Raw genomic sequence first — 21,546 nt, 5'->3', positions numbered from 1 at the left:
TTGAGGGGATTTTTCTCCCCCAAAAAACTGAAATCTGATTTTTATGTAAAGTCCACTTACAACAAAACAAAACAATGTGTGGGGAGCAAAACAGGTGTGCAGGCCACCAATGTGCAACCTCTGCATGAGAGGAAGAGAAATGCCCAGGAAAATTGGCTGGAGGCGGGAATCTCTGGGCTAGAGAAGTTCTCAGAGTGCTCCCTCTGGGGCAGGAGGACCTCCTGCAGCTTCTCTGATCAGCTCCCCGCCAAAGCCTGAGCCCAAGAAACCCTTCTATGAGGAAGCCAGAGGGAAGGGCCTGAACGGGGCTTTCCTTTTGAGAAAGGTAGGAACCCATTTGCTGAGTGGGCAAGAATGTATTCCGTGGCTAGAGCTCACCCTGAAAGACTCCTCCTCTTGCCTACACCAGATTTGGGGTGAAGTCAATGCTGAGAGGCATGACGCCTCATTCTTGGGCACTGGGGGCACTGCAGTGAACCGCTTGGGGAAGGAGTATCAGGCTGGGTACCCCTGGGCCTTGTCCTAAAGCCGTCTCCTCACCAAGCTGATCTCTCAGCTCATGCTCCTGGCTCCTCTCCTAGACACCTCCTGTCCCCCCCCCCACCCCCTCCACCCTGCCCCATGCCTCTGGGATCACAGGCTGTACCCAAACATCTTCGCCTGGGACTCATCCTCTCTTGTCTGTTGGTAACTCTCTACTGTCACCCTGGGTCTCTGGGGGCAAATACACCTACTCCCAACATTGTCCCCGGAGGGAGTGGTCAGTCTTGGGGGCCAAGCGGCGGGGGATGGTACTATGAGCAGACTGCTATCTGTGAGCAGGTGCCAGAGTTCTGTCCTGTCCCTTGCACTCCCGGGCCACCAGTGAACTTCTTCCCTTCGCTGCGTCTCCAAAGTAGACATAGCATTACAACCTCCTTTGGAACCCTTCCCACAATCAGTATACTGCTTGGATCAGGGAAAATTCTCCATCCCTACAGAAGTCTCCTAGGAAGGCCCTACTGCTGACCACAGAGAATCCCCACAAAAATCAGGGTCCCCAGGCCTTTTCCCACTGTTCCTCTACACGCTGTGGCCTGTAGTGATCCCTGCCCTGTGTTGCCTTCTTGAGGGTGGAGGATAGGTGGGGCAGAGTAAACGGTAGGTGAGTTGGTTCCTGGAGACTGGAGTTCCGTGGCACTTCTAAGATGGCAGGTGACGGGAAGTGTGCCCTGCTGGGTCCCACCACCGTGTGGTTGCCCATGGCGGGGAGCTCCTGCCCTCTGCCCGTTCCAGCAGTGATAGGAGAGAATGGGGAACTGAGAGCCTCAGGCAGGTGTGTGAGCTTGAGTGTTCCTGGCAGGGAGTCAGATCCGGTCAGGCTTGGTGCCTGGGCGTGGACAGCATTGGCCTGAGGTCACCCACCTCCGTCTCCTTGGTTGGCATGGCTGGGGACGGGTAAAGTGGGAGAGGTAGGTGTTGACAGCGGCTGTGTTCCTCTGTGTAGTTGGCTTTCAGGGCAGGCAGGTGGGCAGAGTCAGGTCTCATCAGGATCTCGGCTAGTTCATGTAGAAGGGAGCAAATGTGGCCCCAGTGTCCCAACCCCTGTCCTGATGGGAGAGGAAGGTTTAATGAAAATGCACTGCAGGAGGGATGTTTAACCTGTCAAGGCACAATGACTTTCAAGGGCTTTAGCATATCTATTTTACTCACCAATGCGCTAATCATGCGCTGTTCTTATCTGTGCATTAAAGTGGGTCCCTATCACCATAGCCTCTACTGGGTAATGCATTACCCAGCTGTCTTAAATCTATTCTCCCAGTCTCAGACTAGACGGGAAAGCCGGATTCCTTATCCCACAGTCCAGAGGATGCAGTGGCTCTGAGCAGATGCTCCCATCTTTCTGAAATGGTGCCAGGGTTGGTACCCTGTGCTGTAGCGAGGCCTCTTTCTGCTGTCCACTGAATGACCGCCCAGCCATCTTTGCAAAGTTCCCCGGCCCCAAATGCCCCTTGCCCCCTCTTCCAGCTGCCCAAGTTCTACTCCACTGCAAATGCATTCCATTTCAAGTCCCTCCTCCTCCCAGAAGCCTTTCCTACATACTCTAGCCCCTAACAAATGCCAGTTCAGCCCAGACCAGAAAGGGCTGAGGGTCTCGTCTTCCAGGCTCTGCTGGGGAGATGAGAAGAGGAAAGGTTACTCTAGACCTGGGGCTGTTTTCTGCTGGGGCAGTGCCCCAGACCCACAGGGAAGTGGGGGTAGGTTCTAGGAGTCCTGCCTCCTGCTCCCAGAAGCCTGAGGGGACTGAGCGGAAGGAGGCGGGGCCTGAGCTCTGGTGAGCACTGGTGAGTTGTGCCGGGGGTGGGGTGGGGGGTGGGGGGGGGGAAATCTGTGCTCTGGCAATGTCTCAACCTGCAGGGGTTCCAGGCCCCCCAAAGCACGGGGGAAGTGTGAAGTCTCCATCCACATCTCGTTTCTGTACTTAGGAGCTGGTTATCTGGGACAGGATACTCTACCCCTCTGGGTCTCAGTTTTCTCATTTGTAAACTGGTGATAGTTCCAGTTACCTGGAGGGGTGTTGTCAATGGAGCAGGGGAGATAATTTATGGTGTTTAGCACACCACGTGGTAGATACTCTGAACAGTAGCTCTTATATCGTGCAAATAATACTAGCCACATCAAATCCCCAGCTCCACCAATTTTTGACCGTGCAACTCGGAACACATTCCTTGTTCATTCATTAGCACCCTCACCTATAAAATGAAGATTGCGTTTCGTTCATTTATTCGATGAATAATTATGGAGCAACTTATTATGTGCTGGGCATTACTAAACCTGTCATTTACCGTTAGTTCAAAGAGGCGGCATAGTGCCTGGCGTATACGAGGTAGTCAATAACCGTCAGTTTTCTTACACAAGTCACAGCTGGACAATGGGAGAGGGAGGGGTTGGCAGGGAGGAAGGGAACTCAGGAGGGGGAGGCGGGCAAGGCTAGGACTGCCTTGAAATCCCAGCTTCCTCCCCACCATTTCCCTCTCTATCAACTTGGCCTCGCTCTGCCTCCAAGGGTGGGGGGTGGCGCTTGGGTCTCTGAATCGTTTTCTCTCCTTTCTGCCCGTGGTCCCATCAGATCACTTGTGCAGACTAGATCATCTGTCCATTGCCTTTAAAATGGAGACAGTGGTGCCTCTTGATTCTCAGACACCGGGGACCCTGCCATGTGCCCACCTCCTTAAGAGTGGTCTCCTCATCAAGCTGTTCTCCTGCCTCAGCACCTGGCTCCTCTCCCGGGGACCAGAGTCTGGACCCAGTGTCGCCTCTGGATTCTCAGCACGGAAATTTCCCTCCCTTCCTTTTTGACTTTGTCCAGTCCCCAGCCATACCAGACCAGATCCTCACAGGGGAGCTGGGTGTGACCGTGCATAAGCAGCGTGAGACCTGACACACACGAGGTCTACAATAAAAGTTGATTGAACGAAGCCACAATGGATGCCCCCTCTGCAGATGGGGCTCATTCACTCAATGAACAAACATTTATCGGACTCATAATCCATTGGGTGCCAAGCTCTGTCAAGGGCCACGGCATTTGCGTCAACAACCGCCAAGCTCTCCAAAGACTGGATGTCGTGCACAGGTTTCCTGCTCTCAACACCTCCCCCTCCCCACCGGGCCACCTGACTCTCAGACCCCTGGCCCCTCCCTCACCCTCAGAGACGAGACCATGGCTCCACCACCGACTTTGGCTGCAGCAGATGTTTGAGTGCCAGCTCATTGAATTTGGGGTCAAATCCTGGTGCCATGACTCACCCCGTGCCCTTCGGCGAGTTAGCTTCTCAGAGCCTCATTGTCCTCACCTGGAAAACAGGCATGACTAAAATTGCTGATCTCGTATTTGCTGTGGGGAATAAATGAGAGGAGGCGTATGCTTAGGACACTGCCCGGTGCATAGTACATGCTCAGTGAACGTGAGCTGTTTATTACGTTATGACCTCTCTCTGCCACAAGTGCCCACCTCCCTCCCCCTCCGCCCCAGCAAGGTTCAGCACAAGCCTGAGCACGCAGTAGCTGGTCAGTGAAATGATTTTCTGGAAACAGGAGGATCTGATAGACAGGGTGGGTGAGGATACCCAGGACCTAGCAGAGGTTTGGAGGTGGGGGTGAAGGGCAGTGAGGGGCTGTCCGTGGAGGCGCGGGCAGGTCTGGAGGAAGGTCTCAGGGATGACTGTGTCTGCCTGAGGGACAGGGAGCTCACTACTCAGCAGTGGTGCATTCCATGGTTCAACAGCTCTGACGGCCCCAGCTCCTTCCCTGTGTGGCCACACTCTGCGTTTCAGGTCGTAAGCAAGCCACGGGCATCCCGCACCACTGTCAGGGAGGCCCACACTGGGTGTGGTGTAATTACAAGAGGAGTCCATTACTTTTTTGGTCCAGAACCTATACCCATTTCCCTCTTCCAGGACCCCCTGGCCCCTTTGGCTCATTTGAGGCAAGTGCCCAAGTGGTGGACCGGGGAACAGCCGACAGATGTCAGCCATGACCACATGTGATCACAGAGCCAGAGTGGGTGTGTGTGTGTGGGGGGGGCTGCCGGGAGAGGACAGAGCCTTACCCAGGGCTCTCTCAGAGATCTCTGGCTCTGGGCCTCAGTTTCTTCCTCAGTGAAATGGGGACCATTCTGTAGGTTTCTTTCCCCTGACTGTTGTAAAGATGAGAGGCTGTAAGTCTAGAAACAATCTTGCCATTGCAGAGACAGGACAAGTCTAGGAGGTAGAAACGGATGTCTTCCCTCTTAAATACAGAGAACTAACCGAAGGTTGCCGGCGGGGTGTTGGGCGGGGGGACGGGCCAAAGGGGTGTGGGGCATTCAGGAGGGCACTGGTTGGGATGAGCACTGGGTGTTATATGGAAGCGATGAGCCACTAAACCCTATTCCTGAAATCATTACTACACTAAATGTTAACAAACTTGGATTTAAACTAAAAAAAAAAAAATTCTGCCGTGATAAATATGTTCACTACCTTGGTTATGGTAATGGGTCCACGGGTGTGTACGTACATTCAAATTCATCCAATTGTACACGTTAAGGATATGCAGCTATGGTGCCTCAAAAAAGCTGATAAATTACACCTCAATAAAGTTGGTTTCATATATATATAAAAAAAGAAGTGAATGTCTCCCCTCAGAGCTAGGGGTGCCGGGCACTCCCTCACTGCCCCCTCCTCCTGGTCACATAGGGCAGAACCCAGCGGGCCCCTTCCTCAGGGCAGCCCCTGGCATTCGTGCTCCCAGCCACATCCTATCACCGCACTGCCGGAGACAGAAGGGCTCAGACCCTTGGCTCTCAGGCCTGGCCCGGGGCAGACATAGCATGGCCCACCTTATCCCTGGATTTCCACCCCGGAGGCCGCACCGTGGCTAGCTCTTTAGGACTCTGACCTCAGTCCACGATCCCCACACTGCAGCCCACACATCCTCGACCCGGCCCGTATCAGGATGGGCCGTCCAGATAGCATCCCTGGCCTCCGCTCCAGGTGGCCTGCACAATCTCTCTGTCTCCCCTCGGGCAGAGAAAATGGTACTACCCGGCTGCTGGTCAGGCCCTCCTAGGTACCCCTGTGAGGAGCAGAGACCCTTCCAATGGGTCCCGGTGGGCTGTAAATCTGCTTTAATGGAAATGTGCAGCAGACCGCCCCCCCCCCCCCAACGAGGACTGATGTCCTTACAGTGACGCCCCCGACACCTCCCTGTTCTGAGCGCACGGCGGTGTATCGTGCTGATGTGGAGGACGAAGCAGAGCAGTGACCCACGGACAGCTCCCGCGACTGTGACTTCTTTCCCACACCCCCCTCAAAGCTCCTCATCCTTGGAAAACGCTGGAATCCAGGTTGGGGTCACACTGACCACAGTGCCTATCCAGGGCCACGGCGCTTCCCAAGGACTTTCACGTTTCCCATCTTGTTGAGGCCCCACAGCAGCCGGTGAGGTAGGTGAAGATTATTAGACCCATTTTGTAGATGAGGTGGAGAGGCTCAGAGAGGCAAATGGGCTCGCCCAAGGTCACACGGCTGCTAGACAGCAAAGCCAGCTATAGCCTGGGAACCACACACTCATGGGAGGCAGGGCGGCACGGGCTCTGTGACCTCGGGCCAGTGAGTTAACATCCCTGAACCTCAGCCTTTTCATCTGAAAAATGGGGCTAAGGAACAGTTCCTATCACATGAGGTTGTTGCGAAGATTACATGAGATAATACTATAAAACATACTTAGCATAGGAGTGGCCCAGAGGCCTGCCCAATAAGTGTGAGCAATGATTATGATTATGATCTCCAGGATATCCAGATGCTGTGCCTGGGTCGGCCCCCCACCCCAGATGAAGCCTTGTTACCTGCAGGCTCCCAGCTTGTCTCTGTTGGTGTCATTCAAGACCTGCGAGGGTGGGTTCGGGGTCCTTGTGTGAGGAAGCAGGGGCAGAGTAAGGCCATGGGATTCCTCTCTGGGTCTGCCTGCCTAGAGAAGGAGCTCAGGAGCCTGCTTTAGCCCTTTCACAGCCCCACAGTGGCCACTGGCTGCCCTCTCACGTGGATCTCAGTTTCTGCACAGGGCCAACTCTGGGGCTGGCTGGCTTTGCCCTAGAGGACAGAGCTGAAGATAGGAGTTGGAAGGATGGGGGTGGTCTAGTCTCTCCAAACAAACCCCTTCCGAATCTAGTGTGGTCCTCTAGGGTCTGGGGAAGCCCAGCTTCCCAGCAGGGAGGCCTGCCCCATGGGAATAGCTTGCTCCTTCTCTGTGTCCTGGGGAACCCTGAGATGGAAGGGGAGTGGGGTGGGGTTGTGTATCTCCCCGGGTAAGTCTGCCTTTGGGAAGGAGAGGCACAAGCCTCGGAGTGGAAAGTATGGGGGGAGGTGTGTGTGGAGTGATGCCACCCCGAGGCCCTCCATCCTGCAGTCAGACCTACGGTTAGCCCTTGGCCTTGGACACTGCTCCTTGTGAGCCTGCCACCTGTCGATGGATCCCCTCTGGGACAGGGCCCAGGCCAGCAGCCAGACTCCACCACCGTGCTCGGGGGGCCTGGAAGAGGAGTCCCACCTAATTTACATGCTTTTGGACGCCCCTTTCGGGAGCCCTGCAATGAGAAGGAAGGGAGGGTGGTTCCGGCCGCACCTCCTGGGACCTAGATGGTGAGTAGGCATCTTTGTGTCTAAGATGAGCTCCGTGAAAGCTCTGGGGCCTTCGGGGTTGGATCCTTAGCATTTTAAAATTTTATTATGACTGCGTTTGTTTAAATATATATATATGTATATATATATATATTTATAGCTCTATGTGCCCACTGCCCCCCAGCCCCCTCCCCAGCCCCTAGTTTTTCCCCTTGGCTTTCTGTCTGGCAGCCGTGTAGGGCAGCAACGTCTGCGTGCTTTTGTCTGACACTGTTTGGGTGCTGCTGTTCCTTGTGACCCTTCGGGTCTGCTCAGGGGCCAAGGTGGGGCCTGAGCGGCGGCTGGTCACTGGAGAGCGTCTTGGCTTGTAGGGAGCCGGGGAGGGCTTGAGGGGGCCCACGTGGGCCTCTGTACGGGGAGGCTCTGGGGACAGGCCCACCTCCTCCTCTGCCACCTCCTCCTCACCGTCCCCTTCCTCATCGTCACAGCACAGAGCGTGGTAGAGTACTTTGTCGCTGAACCGCACCCTCTCCCGTGTGCCTGGGGTCCGCTGGGGCAGCTGGCCCTTTGTGGGGCCAGCACTGAAGGCCTCCTCACTGGAGGAGTCCGGGGTCTCCACTCGTGGCCCATTGGGGATGGGCACGCCACCATTCATGAGCCGGTAGTCGGGGCCAGCCCCTGGCCGGGTCGACTCTGGGCCGTCCACGGAGTCCGAGGGGGTAGATACATCCAGGAAGGAGCAGAACTCCCAGCTGTCCGAAAGGATGTCAGCTGTCATGAAGTCTAGGTGACCCAGGTCGAAGGGGCCGCCCACGCCCGCCTTGTCACTACTGGAGGTGCTGCTCACAGTGGCCGTGGTCCAGTCGTCTGGCTCCAGTTCAAAGTCGAAGTCTGAGGTTAGCTTATCGATCTGGCTCACCACCTGGCCATGGAAGGAGAGACGAGTGAGGGGGGCCTAGCTTCACGCGGGTGTGAGCGTGCCCCTGCCCCCCCCTGCTAGATGCCTGGCTGATGACCCCAGAGGATGGTGACTGGGCTTGAGGTCACAGGTTCGTTTGCCCCAATGAGGGCCCACGTTGGACGAGGGTGAGGAGAGCCTGTCTGGGCCATTCTCCTCTTTTCTAGTCCTCAGTCCCTCCTTCCAGACACACACCCCATCCACGCACACACCCCTCTCCCCCCAAGCCAGCTGCTGTTCTGGTGCTCAGAGTTCCATCTTCCTTTGAGAGGCGGCCATTTACAGAAGCTGACACTCCAGCCAGGCCACTCGGTGGAGAGATGAGCAGACCACATGATGGATGAGTTGGAGAGGAAATGATACGGGGTGACCATGAGGAAGACTCTGCCCAGGTTTCCCAAAGCATCCTGGACCAGCCTGTGCCGGGTCAGTGACTGTCCCCCATGAGTCTCCATCACCATACCCCCACGTACCCCGGAGCCTCCTCCTTCCTTCCCTTTCCTGTCCCCTGATGAGTGGAGATCAACCCTGGCTCGTTGGGGAAAGAATAAGAAAACCCTTCATCCTGGGTCCAGGGCCGCTCATCACATGCACTCGGGGGGTGGGGGGCAGCTCGGTCACAGAGACCACTGACCCCACCCATCCCACATGAAGCAGCACCCTGCCTCTATAGAGGTGCCCTGCCTCAGGACTCCTCGCCTAGACCCTGTCAGTGCAGAAATCAGGGATGAAGACAGTGAAGGGGGAAAAGGGAGACCCCATCAGAAAGGGTCCAGAATGGGCAGAGTAAGGGAAGGGGGAAACGACTCAGACCAAAAACAAAAACAGCAAAACAACAACAATAGCAAAGCAGAGGGACCAAGAGACCCAAGGACAAAACGTACACAGTGCGTCCCCAAGCTCCCGGTGCCTCTCTGGTGTTCTTTCCCTGGGGTCAGAGCAGTGAGGTAATGAATTAACTAAGGAAGCCCCTAGTCCAACAAACTTGTATGAGGATGACTGCTGTCCAGTGATGTGCTAGGTGTCTGGTGAGGGGTGGGGGTGGGGGATGCCCCCAAATGCAAGACAAAAGCAAGGGCATAAACAGTGGGCCAGGAGGTGTATGGGTCAGTGAGAAGTTTACTTGCTTAGGAGTCAGAGGGTCCTACGTGGGTGACCTGATCAGTCATTTTCCCTCTGAGGTCTCAGTTTCTTGATCTGTAAATGGGGAGGTTGGGTGAATGCTTTATTTCCAAGGTTCCTTCCATCTCTGAGATTCTACGACTCTGGGTTTACAGGGATGACTGAGAAGCTGTTTTGGGGTGTCCATGCCTAGGGGTACCCACTCCCCATGGCCCCAGGCCCCAGGGGTGGTGGGATCATTTGGCTGGAGCCTGCAGAACTGGGGGAGTCAAGACACTTGGGTTCTAGATTCAGCTTAGACATTGCTCTGTGTGTCTTTGGGTAAGTCACACAACCTCTCTGGATCTGAAACCTCATTTGCCACCATTTGAATACAATGACTCCAGGGCTGCCATCCTCACCAGGGCCCTCATTGAGGAACGGTGAGAAGGGCAGTAAAGGGGCTCTGTGGGGCACTGGTGATAAAAGTGATATCATCTCCCATCTCTGAGCACCAACTAAGCGTTAGACTTTCCACCCATGAGATCATCACCTCCTGAGCTTCCAGAAATTGCACCCGAGGCACCAGTAACAGGGGGGAGCCGAGATTCCCACCCTCTCCTGCCGCTCCCCTGCAAGACTGCTCACCACCGTGAGGTGCTACTGTGATGTCTGGGCTTGGGCAAGAAATGTGGGGAAGGCCCTCCAATCCGGCAATCCCTTCTTGTGTCCCCCACCCCCGAGCGACTCCCCCTACCTCAGAGAAGCTCATCTTCCCCAGAAGCCCCTGTTCAACCCAAGCCCCACCTGAGGGGTGGGAGTCCTGGCCCAGAGCAGGGGCTCTCAAACCGGAGTGGGTTGATGCACACCGGAGTTTCTGATTCAGTAGGACCCGGGTGGGGCTTGAGAAGGTGCACATCCAACACGCTTCTGGGTGCTGCTGATCCAGGGGCATACTTTGAGAACCACTGGACGAGGGGTCTGGGGATTTAAGCTGGTAAGGACATAGCACCTCGGAGCATTGCCAGTCTCAGGGGAGGCCCTGAGTGTCTGGGGCAAATTAGGCTCTCCTGATCAAGTTCAGCCTGAGCCTTCTGCTGTGGAAGCATGGGGACACAGCTAGTAGAAATGTCATTAAGTGACTGGGTGTGACCACACAGGGTTGGCTGAGGCCAGGCCAAACCCAGAAGCTGGGCTCCTAATGCCTGTGAGGAAGACCCAGGGTGCACAGGGCAGGGGCCCTAAAGCTGTCAGGCTTGGACATACTCCTTCCCACCCAAGAACTTCTGGCTGGCCACCTGCTCAGGCAGCCTTCACATTCAGGCCCTTCCCCTTCTCCATTAGAACGCCCTTCTCTGGTTCCATCCTGGGATGTGGAGGGACAGGACAGAGGGAGGCTTGGGTTCAAATCCCAAGTCGGCCACATCTTGGCTAAGGAACTTGAAGCAGGTGATTTTCTCTCCCCATGTCTGTTTCCTCCTCTACAAAAATGGGACGGACAATCCTCTCCTCACCAAGGTGATGGGGGTTTAATAGAACGTGATTTAAACTGTAGAATCAGCACAGCCAAGCACTTACGAACCTGGACTCTGGAGTCAGACCTAGCTAGGTGCAACCACCGAGTGGCTGTGTGACCTTGGCCAAATGACCCGGCGTCTCTGTGCCTGTGTCGTCATAAAAGGGAATTCTAGTAGTACCTACTTGACAGGGCTGTTGGGAGTAGTTAATGACATGATGCCCAGAAAGCAGGTAGAACAACAAAGACTATCAATCTCCACTGTGCACCAGTGGGTGAAAAGGTAGAACCAGGCCCCTGGCACCAGGCCCAAGAGCTGATGGGAGTCACTTCTTCACCCACAGAATGGCATTCTGATGGGGACATTTCCAATGCTTGTGGCAGAATAATGGGACCTATTGGGTATTCCAAACCCCAGCACATGGGTGGCACCTATGTTCCCTGCTCTGTCTCCAGACAGAGCAGGAGCAGAAGAGGGTCTAGACGCCAAACGGTAATGAAACTCAAAGGCAAAGCTGGCCCAGACCACTAGGGACAGGCACACCCACTTGATGAATGACATGAGTGAGGACCAGAAAGAGGAATGATGTGCCAAGGGTACCCACCCTGTATGCAGGGCCTGGGTCAGTCCACAAACCCCACCACCTGTCCCTATACCTCATTTCGTGGGGCCAGTGGGGCGGGCAGAGGACAGGCAGGCCCCATGTTACCTGCCCCTCTGCTTCGGATGCCTTGAAATCTGTGATTTCTCTCTGAGATTCAATAATCATTTTGCCTACATGTAATTTAGGATTGTCTTGGAGGACAGGGAAATAATTATATATACAGAAGGAAAGAGATGGGGAGAGAGCAAATGGAGAGAGAAATGACAGCATAAGAATCACAGAATCCTAGAGCCTCAAAGCCAGAGGACTGGAGTCGCTGTCGGCGTCACCCCTCTCACTGTGCTTGCTGAGGGGGAGACTGAGGGCCAGAAACTGGAAGGAGCAGAGCTGAGACCACAAGTCAGGAGTCCTGACTGCTGGGTCTGGCACCTTAAGAACAAGAATTAGCTGATCTAGAGCAGGCAAGAAGGAACACCAGAAAGGCAGGGCTGAGTGCCGTGACAGACCGGCTGGGGGTTCCAGGCCCCATCCCAAGGGCGCCCCCAACCTCTGTCCTGCTCATAGCCTCAGCAACCTCACCTGAACAGCCGCACCCATCCGCAGGCAGCTTCCTGCCCAGCTCCTGCTGCGCGCTGCATTCAGGGCATCTCAGAATCAGCCAACAGGATCGCGTCACCCCTCTGCTTCCAGCACCGCCCTGCTCCCCAAACCCCTGAGTGTCTCAAACACAAACCCCACAACTCTGGCCACAGGGACTTTTCTCTCCAGCAGGCAGCCACCGCCCTGCCAGGCGAGCCTCCCCAGCTCTACCCACTCCACCGAGCCCACTTCGGCCTCTGGGCCTCACCTGGAATGCTCCCTCTTTTTCTATTCACCCCATCTCACTTCCATCAGGAGTTTTCCCTGATCCTCCGTGGGGAACAGGTTCCCTAGGATAGGCTCTCAAGGCACTCCGCACCTTTCCTTAAAATATTTTCCAATATTTATCACTGCTGCAATTGCATATACATGTATGTTACAGGATTGATGTCTTCCCACTAGACAGTAAGCCCCATGAGGGGTGGGACTGGGAGCATCTTGCCCGCCATGGCACCCCTAGCTTGGCACAGGGGTTGGCACACTCCTCACAAATACAGCCATGGGATGAGTGGATGAGTTGAGACAGGAGGCTGATAAAAACTGTTGGGGCTGCTTTTCTGAGAAGGAGTTGCGTGGTCCTATCTTGCCCGCCCCAGCCGTCTCTCCAGCCCCGGCTGAGCCCCCTCTCCAAGGAAAGCACATCTGTGTTCCTTAAGGCCCCAGAGCCAGGACCGAGGACCCAGGAGTCCCAGAACCAGCATCTCCCTCACCTCTGGCCCCTTCCCCTCACTCAACAAGCTGCTACCGCCTCCCCTCCCACCCAGCTCCCCAGGCAGCTGGTTACATAACTGGGGATCTGCATCATTTATGACCACTGATTATTTTTTAATTCTGTGATTATGTTATTTATTGTCTTCGGGGGGGGGTGCTGTGGAGTGGGGGGTGGGGAGAGTTGACTGTGATTCATGACTCTCATCCTGCAATTTGGCCTAATTGGCCAGGGAGCTTTGTGAATCTGTCCAAAGGAGGAGAACGCAAAGGGAAAGAGGGAGGAAAGGAAGGTGAGGGAAAAAAAAAAAATAAGAAGAAAAAAATCCGCACAATTCTTGCTGAGCTGCGGGTGATGGCGCTGACCCACTTTGGCACAGCTCCGTGGTCCCCAGCCTCTCCTGCCCCAGCTGCTTCTTGGCTGGGCCACATTCATCTCATGAAAGCCCTTGGCTTTCCATGCCACGTCGTACATAGCACCTTGCCGATGGGACTGCACGGTTGCCACTAGGCCTGTTCCCCGTGCAAATCAGGTGAGGGGACCCTCCGCTGCCACGCCAGGTGGGCCACTGTGCTAAGTTAGGTCCCACCCAAGAGTCAGTGACGACATGACAGTCACCAGCGGCGAACTCGAGGATCACTTTTGAGCCCCCATGCTGAGTGACATCGTGGGGAGGAGGGGGAGGAGGAGGCCAAGTACCTGGTTAAGATACGCTCACCATCTAAGGGGCCAAGGATGAGGGCCCTTCCCCCTGCCCTTGGGGTCCCCCAGCTGGTGAGGAACAGGGAGCCCAATGGGGAGGCAGATTCCCACCCAGAAACACAAGCAGGAGCTTCCTGGAGACGGTGGGGGATTCTCACTGAGGATTAATCTGAATTTCATACCAAGGCCTTTAAGGCTCTGTGTGATCTAGCTCCCGGCTCTCTCTTTGACCTTTCCTCCTGCTTTTCTCCTCCTGGTTCACTCCACTCCAGCCGCCCTGGCTTCCTTGCTGATTCCCAACATGCCGAGCTCACTTCCACACTTCCTTCTCAGGACCTTTGCACTGGCTGCTCCCACTGCCCGGAAGGCTCTTCTCCCAGATACCCATTCGTCTTGTACCTTCCTCTCCTTTGGGTCTCCGTTCAAAAGGCATCTTATTGGAGACCCTTTCACCATCGCTCTCTACCTCTTTCCATGCTGGAAGAGGGCGACACTGCCGTACGGCCGAAGATACTGAAGGGTGCCAGCCAGGAGGCCAGCGTCCTGGCTCTGACCACTCTGATCATGGCTAAGAAGCTGATGTGACTCCAAAAGAACAAGGCCATCCATGGAGTAAGAAGCCGGCCGGTGCAAGAATATCTCCTTAATAATCTCTAAAAGATGTGGAGCTAGTTTGGTGTCCCTCACGGTGCATGTAATTTATACATGGTATCACATTTAATTCTTACGACAACCCTGGGGCAGGTGGGCAGGCATAAGATTAAGTATCCCCATTTGCCAGAAAACAGAAGCCCAGAAAGGTGAAGTAACTTTCCAAAGCTCACACAGCTAGGAAGGGGGTGGAGCTTGGATTTGAACCTGAGACGTCCGTCTGGCTGTAGAGCCCATGCTCTTGGCCTTAAGGCTGTGCTGCATCTCTATCTAAGTTGAGACTCGCAGAAATTTAAGGAGTTTGGAGAGCCTGCTGGGATTGGCCTGGCGTCCTGGAGCACTGGGGAGCCTAGGAGGGATGAGGGTTAATTAATGATTGACAGTCACATCCCTCTGGAACACAACTTCAGCTTTCAACGCACGTTTACATTCTTCACCTTACTTAGTCCATGAGGGTACTTTCCTCACCCGTGGGACAGAACTTGCTCCCTATCACCTGGGGAGCCAGTGACAGAGCTGCAGCAGGGGTTTGGGAGGGTGAGGGAGGTATGGGAGAGGGAACTCCAAAACCTTTAGGGGTGTGAGTGTTAGCGCCCCCCCTTGCCACATGCCAAGCCTCCGATAAACCCTTGCAAGACCACTCTGAGATGTGAATGATCAGCATCCCCATTTCAGAGATGAGTAGACTGAGGCTCAGGGGCCTCAGGAGGAAGTGCTTTAGGGTCTCCCATCTCTCTCTGTGAGTTTCAGGCTTTGTGCTCAAGAGGATGAGGAGGGTTTGCCTTGATCAGTGGTATGTGCTCTCCTGATGACAACCCAGCTGATGAGCGCTGACCCGGTGGTATCTGGGGAAGGGGGTATAATGAGGGAAGAAGTGCCTGCCACCCTCTAGACCTTGGGTCTACCCATGCCCCTGATGGAAAAACGCCACACAAAGGGACTGAGAAGAGCCAGGTAGATCCAGTTTTATAAGCCCCCTTTCAGGATCAAGAGCCAAGATTGCAGGTTCTAGGGAACAGAGGGCTGCAACCCTTTACCCCAAACTAATGCCTGGCACCCCCACCGGGTAACCCCATTCCTGATAAACCCCATCCCACAGGAAGTCAGTTATGGTGTCTCCTCTTCTGCCTGGGCCTCCCAGAGCCTTACCTGCTTTCCCCAATACTTGTTTCTGCCCATCTCCCCATGTCCAGACCCTGCCTGGGGGATGGGGGAAGCTCTGAGACCTGCCCCCCTCCCAGCTGGGTGCCATTGGCAGCGGGCAGGCTGTGGCATACGGGGTAGACGCTGGTTGCCGTAGCAACCTGCCAAAGTCTTGGGTGGAGGCACATGGCCTACAGGGTGTGTAGGGGGAGGGAACTCATCTCTCTCTGTCCTGGCTCAGGCCTCTGGGCTGCACGGCCTGTGACCCTGAAGCTCTGCTGTGCAGGACATGGGGCTGCGTCTATATATGCTGAGAAGGGAGAGAGGGAACATCTAACAGATCTGCAGATAAATCCTAGTGCTTCTGATCTCCCTGCCTCATCCTCGAAAGGGCATCCCCTCAGAGCATCACAGCGCGAGCAGAAGGTGTCATCTCTAGAAGGCCCCTGTCAAAATGCAAAAAGGTCACCCACTAGACCCCCTGCTCCAGCCTCAGAATAGGCCACGGGAACCTGAGTTCTGGGCTTAGTTCTGCCACTAGTAGGCTCTGTGACTTTGGATAAGCCCCCAGCCCTCTCTGGGCCTCAGTTTCTTCAAACAGAAAATGGACAGGGCTGGTATGGGTGATCTGTGAGATGTCTTTAAGCTCTGGGTGACTATGCTTGGGGAGACAGGAGAGGCAGATCTCAGAAGATGCTCAGTTGAGAGTAGGCTCCGGGCCATAGGACTCCCAGGCTTAGAGTCCATCCTGGCTCTTTTCTGGGTGGGCCTACTGGGGCACAGGTCCCGTGCCCCTGCCCAAGACTGAGACTCTGGATGGTTCCCATGGCCCTGACGGACCCACAGGAGCATCTGGAAAAGATGGAGTAGAGAGGGATGAAGGGGAGTTGTAGTCCTTTGGACCAACGAGTTTGGGGGTTGCTCAGGGGCATCTGGTCTTCGACCACAACGCTGATTCTGGGCTGAGGGGACTGCCCTGCCTCACCTCAGTTCTTGTTCCAGCCTCTCCACAACCCCTCTGCTTGGGACACAGCTCCCTTCAAACATGCCCTGCTCCTTGGCTCTCCAGGCCGGAGTGGGTACCCACCATCACCCCCCTCTCCTCCATCCTCCAGGAGCCTCCCTGCACAGCTGGCTGCGGAAAGAATGAACCCATAACTCCCATTCAATCACTCTCTCTGCTGTCTCTGCAGGGGCCCTGGTTACAGGGAGTTGAAATTTGCCTAAAGCCCACCTGGCCGGCTTAATGGCACCCAGTGGGCAAATTCAGGCCAGCGGCCCAGAACGCTGGTCATGCATTTTGGGCTCGAACACAGCCCAAGGGGCAGGGCTGAGGACGTGTGTACCTCATTACCCCAGCGATGTGGGAAGCAGTAATTAAACCGGGCTCCACTTAGACAGAGAGGGACACACATCCCGGGATCTCTCAGTGACTTTTCAGCCTTGGCAAAAACATTCACAACTGTAGACGGGGATGCATGCCTCTAGACGAGACTCCTGCCCCTGCCAAGGTACCCAGGAACTCTGGTACCCACTAGTGGCCCCCCAGACACATTCCCACCTCAGGGCAGGGCAGGCCTAGCTGGCTTTAACTTTTTCCCGGATCAAGGGTTCTGAGTATCTGTGTGATTTCTGGAGAATGCTCAGAGCTTCTCAGTAGGGCCAGCAACACTCTCTCAGAGCCACCTTCTGAGTAGGTCAGAGTCTGCGAGGCAGATGGTGGGGTCAAAAGCCAGCTTGGGCCCCAGAAGAGTGTCTCCCACTAAGAGGCTATGGTAGGATTTAGTCTATATTTGTCACCTTGGCAGCCTGGAGGGCTAACCATAGGCCACGGGCCCACAACACGCTGCCCAAGTCAACTCTGCAACACTGAGGCCCCTCCAGTCCTGGAGTATGGTGAGATTTCTAGCAAAGCAGATTTGGCGAAAGAAGAAGGAAAAGGAAGTCCCCAGCAAAGTGACACAGGTGCACACAGCTGTGAGTACACATACACGCTTAAACACGGATGAGCATGTTTTGGTGCCGGGCCCAGGAAAACTGGCCTGGGGTCTGGCCGGCCCCTCACTCACCTCCCTTAGCTCCTTGGCCACCTCCTTGAGCTCCTGCAGGATGCCCTCAAGCTGCCCGATGACCATCTTCATTCGCTGTCGAATCCGCTCCCGCTGGCCACCACTGCTGGGGTCGTCACTGGGCTGCCCGAGGTCCGGGGTGCCCCGAATGTTCATCCTTTACCACGTGGCTGCGGGCCTGCCCATACTCCCCCCAGCCGGGCACACGCTGCGTCTGCCTCCACGGAGCCCCCCTCGGCCAGGCAGAGCTCCACATCTTAACGGCCCCCCAGCCCACCCTGGCCCTGGGTGGCCCTCACCCAGCCCCTGCCCCCTGCCACCCCGCCTCCTCTGCCTCTGGGTGGGGAATGGGACACCCAGAGGAAGACAGAGTCTGACAGAGGGGGTCAAGGTGAGGACACAGGAGAGCAGGGGGAGGGGCCTCGGGTCTCAGGAGTGGCCTCCAGGACTTGAAGTGCCTGAACGTGTGCTGAGCTGATCTCTGGCTGAGCCTGGACACAGAGGCAGGGGGATGACTCTGCAGGGACTAAGGGTAGGAGATGCCCTTGGGATGGGGGAAGGCAGCAGTCATCCCTCACAACTCCTAGGCAGTTGCAAAGCCAGAGGTCTCCTGAGGCAACTGACACCTGCAGAGGGACGGTGGCTGGGGTCTTCCAGATGTGGAGGGGGCTCCAGATGTGGGCAGCTCTGAAAAGGGAGCTGGTCTGAGGAGAAGGGCAGCCCCCTGCAGAGAGAGCAAGCCTGGCGTCAGCCCTCCCAGGCTGCAGCACCAGCCGGCAATGCCGCTGCCTCCCTCCTCTCGCCAGCCTGCACCCTTCGTCGCTGGGGAATTTTTTTCTTTGTGGGGAGGGGTGGTGGAGGCAGATGGTCTACAGCATAGCCCCTCCTCTAGAAGGAAAAGGAGCCCCTGCTTTGGAGGCAGAAGTCCTCAGCCTGCGACGGGGCACCCTGCCCCAGCTCCCCCAGCTCCCCCGTGCCTCCACTCCCCCCCCCCCCAGCCAGGCCTGGTCCCGCTGGTTTGCCAGAGGGCCTCTCCAGTCCTTCTGTCCTCCCTCCCAGTGCCCCCAGGTGCCCTCACTCGCAGCGGACCCTCCCTTCCCCAGCCCCGCCTTCCCTCAGAACCCCAGCTCCGCTCCCGGACTCACCAAGGGTGGGAGCACCGGCCTTCCTTCCGAGCAGCGTCGGGGGCCAAGCCCCAGGAGGAGGTTGGGGGGCCCCCCCAAAGGCTCCCTAGGGCGGGCTTCTCTCTCTGGACCCTTCGGCCCCTGGCCTCAGGGAGGTCCTCAGAGCCGCCACGGGAGACATCTGGACGGTGGGAGGGGGCGGGGCCTCCGAGCTCCAAGGAAGGGGGCAGGAAAAATCTCCCCCAACCCCCGCCGGGCTCCGGGTCGGGACCGAACGAGGGTCCGGTGGGCTTGGGGCTCCGAGGCCACAGGTGACCCGGGCGCAGGGCGACCAAGGCGACGCCGGGCCGGTCCCAGCGCGTGAGCCAAAGTCGGAGGGATCGGAGGGCGCCGGGATCCCCTCAGCCCACGCCCGGCATCCCCCGGGCTCTGCACAGTCCGGGATTCGCTCTGTCCAGTCCAGATCGGCCGGCTCCGGGCTCCGCCGAGGTCTGCCTCCCCTGCCCCGGAGTGAGCGGGCACCGCCGGGCGCCCGGGGCGCGCTCAGCCGGGACCCAGAAGGTCCGCGCTCCGGCACCCGCGGCGCCCGGAGCGGCCGCAACGGTCCGCTCCGCCCGGCCCGGCCCGGCCCGGCCGCCCGCCCGCCGGGGGCGAGAACGCTCCCACCGCTCTGTCCGCGGTCGGAAAGGTCCGGAAGCCGCCGGGCCCCGGGGGGAGGGGGGAGGGGCGGTGGCGGCCGCGGGGACCGGGTCCCCGCCGGGCCCGGCCGAGAGCGCGCGAGGCAGGGGGCCCGGCCCGGCTGGGTTCGGCGGCCCGGGCGCGGGCGGGAGCGGCGCCGGGCGGAGCAGAGGAGGCGAGGAGAGCGAGAGGAGGAGGCGAGGCGCCGGCGAGGGAGGGGAGGGAGGGGAGGGGGCGCGCGGCGGGCCCGGCCCGGCCGGGGCGCTCGGGGCTCGCAGCCTCCGCTCGGCTCCCGCCGCCCCCCGCCCGCTGCCACTCGGCTCGCCTGCCTGCCGGTGGGGCAGACGGGCGCGGGGTCGGGGCTGGGCCTCCCTCCGCTGCCTCGCCCTGCCCTGCCCCGCCGGGCTCCGCGGGGCCTGGGCCCGCTCCCCGAGCGCCGCCGCCGCCGCGCCGCCCGCGCCCCGGCCGCCCCCGGCCCGCCCCGCCGCCCCCCGCCGGACTGGCCGCCCGGGCGGGCGCTGGCTCCCTCAAAGGCCGCCCGGCTCGCTCGGCTCCGCTCGCTCGGCGCTGTCAGAGAAGGGGCCGGCCCTGCGCGCCGGGAGGGAGCTTTTAAAGCGACACACACGCCGCCCAGCGCCGAGCGCCGAGCGCGCGAGCCGGGGGGTCTCAGCACCCGGGTGACCGCCGGGGTCCTGCGCTGTCCGGGCTGAGGCGGACTAGCCCGGCGGGACTGTGCCCGACCTCGGGGCGCGGAGGGGCAGCGGGCTGGGGACTTAGCTCTTCCCGCCTTTCCAGGCAACCCTGTTGCCCCTTCCCCCACTGCGGTGCACCCCAAGCGTCTCTTTTGGCTAAAGTTTCCCGCATCCAGACCCTCCCCTTTCTCCTTCTCATATCTCAGCCTGCCCCAGAGCTTGCGTTGAGGCAGATTAATTCAGAAAATAGAATACGGACAACCTTTACCGAGCGCCTACTGTGTGCCAAGCTCTGGGCTAGGCACAGTTGGGAGCTGGAGGCTCCGGTGCCCGGGTAGGCGTTAGACACTGATCATTTCTTCGGTTACTCATCCATTTACTCAACATTTATTCAGCGCTTTCTGGGTGCCAGCCCCCATGCTAGACTCTGGGGTCTCAGGAAGGAAAGGCAGCATTTTAGGAAGCTCACAGCTCCTGGGGGCAGTGGGGGCACTCCTGAGTAAGCTGAGAGGTGGTAAATGCAGGACAAATGCAAGTTCTAGAAGAAACGGTAAAGGAGTGGGGAGGGCGGGGAGCAACCCAGGTCAGGGGCTGGCAGGCTCTCTCGGGAGGCAACCTCTGAGCTGCATGGGGAAGGAGAAGTAGGAGTTACCCCGGTGACTGTCAGTGTGGAGGAGGTAGGGATGAGCGCTCTGGCAGGGAGGAGGGTTAGAGCCGAGGCTCAGAGACAGAAGTGAAGAGAGGGGGGGGTTTGACACCCTGGGCCCTTTAGCGATGACCTGTTTGACAGCTCTGTGGACAGTGGATTAGAGGAAGACCAGATTCTGGAGAGACTTGGAAGCCACAGTTGGGCGCTTGGATTTTCTCCTGGGGCAGAGGGGAGGGTGATATCAGGGAGGAACCTGGTCCTGCTTGCCTTCTCAGGAGACCGACTGTGGCATTGTGGATGGGGGAGCTGAGGGCTAGGCCACAGGGAGGGGACCAGTTAGGAGGCTGTTGCATGAATCCAGCCGAGAGAGGAGGGGCAGAGCGGGAGCAGAGACGGAGAGGAGGGGATGCTTTGAAAAAAATTTTAGGAGACTAGAACAGGGCTTAGAGACTGGCTGGACTTTGAGAGGGAGGGAGTCCACGATGCCTCTTACAGCTTATGGCTTATAGCTGGGGAGACCGGGTAGATGCTTGTGCTGCCAGTTTTGTCGGAGAACAGAGAGGAAGAACGCATCTGGGGTGAAGATGAAAAGTCCAGTTTGGGACAGGTGGAGACATCCTGAAGACAGTTGAGTATATGGATCTATGTCTGGCCTTGAGGGTTGTTTTTTTGTTTAACTGAATCATTATTTGAGGGGATGAGATTAAGCAGGAAGATTGTGTAGACTAGTACTAAAAGCAGTAGGTCCAGGCTGGAGCTTTGGGAAAGAGTCCCTGGAACAGGGACAGTCAGGGAGGTAGGAGGAGAATGAGAGTAGGGTGTCGTGCAGGCCTGGGAGGGCAGGGTTTGGAGGAAGGCATGGTCGGCCATGTCACAGGCTGTGGAGAGCTGCCGGGAGGGAAGGAATGGAAAGTACCCACTGGCCTTGGGACTTAGGAGGCCACTGGTGATGTGGCAGGGGAAGGTTTTGGGGGTGGGGAGGGAGGAGATGGAAGGTGGTAGGAGCCATATTGTTGGGCATTGGGTGCTGACTGGTTTAGTGAGGAATAGAAGTGAGTCTAGGTGACACTGACAAAAGTTCAGATGACAGGGAAGTAGAGATCTTGAGCTAGAGGTGGAGGAATGATCAAGAGAGATGGGGCTGGATGGTTGTTTTGAGGCTGGCCCAACAGGG

At 57.4% G+C, this 21,546-nt stretch overlaps 1 protein-coding gene across 1 annotated transcript; it reads right to left on the bottom strand.

The window, feature by feature from the left end:
• Window positions 1–7,335: 7,335 nt before the first annotated feature.
• On the bottom strand, window positions 7,336–17,385 carry INSYN1 (inhibitory synaptic factor 1). Its single transcript, XM_047074730.1, has 2 exons — window positions 17,230–17,385; window positions 7,336–8,058 (listed from the first exon to the last, which is right to left on the bottom strand). Exons 1-2 carry the CDS (start codon window positions 17,383–17,385, stop codon window positions 7,336–7,338), a joined length of 879 nt encoding a protein of 292 aa, XP_046930686.1.
• Between the last annotated feature and the right edge of the window lie 4,161 nt (window positions 17,386–21,546).

This window comes from Lynx rufus, unplaced genomic scaffold, assembly GCF_022079265.1.
Source record: "Lynx rufus isolate CCGP_SWC_20201006 ecotype Redwood Valley unplaced genomic scaffold, mLynRuf1.p SCAF_13, whole genome shotgun sequence".
NCBI classification, from domain to species: Eukaryota; Metazoa; Chordata; class Mammalia; order Carnivora; family Felidae; genus Lynx; species Lynx rufus.
The sequence above is the reverse complement of the archived record's forward strand: the minus strand, read 5'-3'. Positions and strand labels throughout refer to the sequence as shown.

Coding starts and splice junctions, on each gene's coding strand:
- INSYN1 (XM_047074730.1), bottom strand. CDS start 17,385: ATGAACATTCGGGGCACCCCGGACCTCGGGCAGCCCAGTGACGACCCC. Junction 8,059..17,229: donor TGGCCAAGGAGCTAAGGGAG/GTGAGTGAGGGG, acceptor TTCCATGGCCAG/GTGGTGAGCCAGATCGATAA.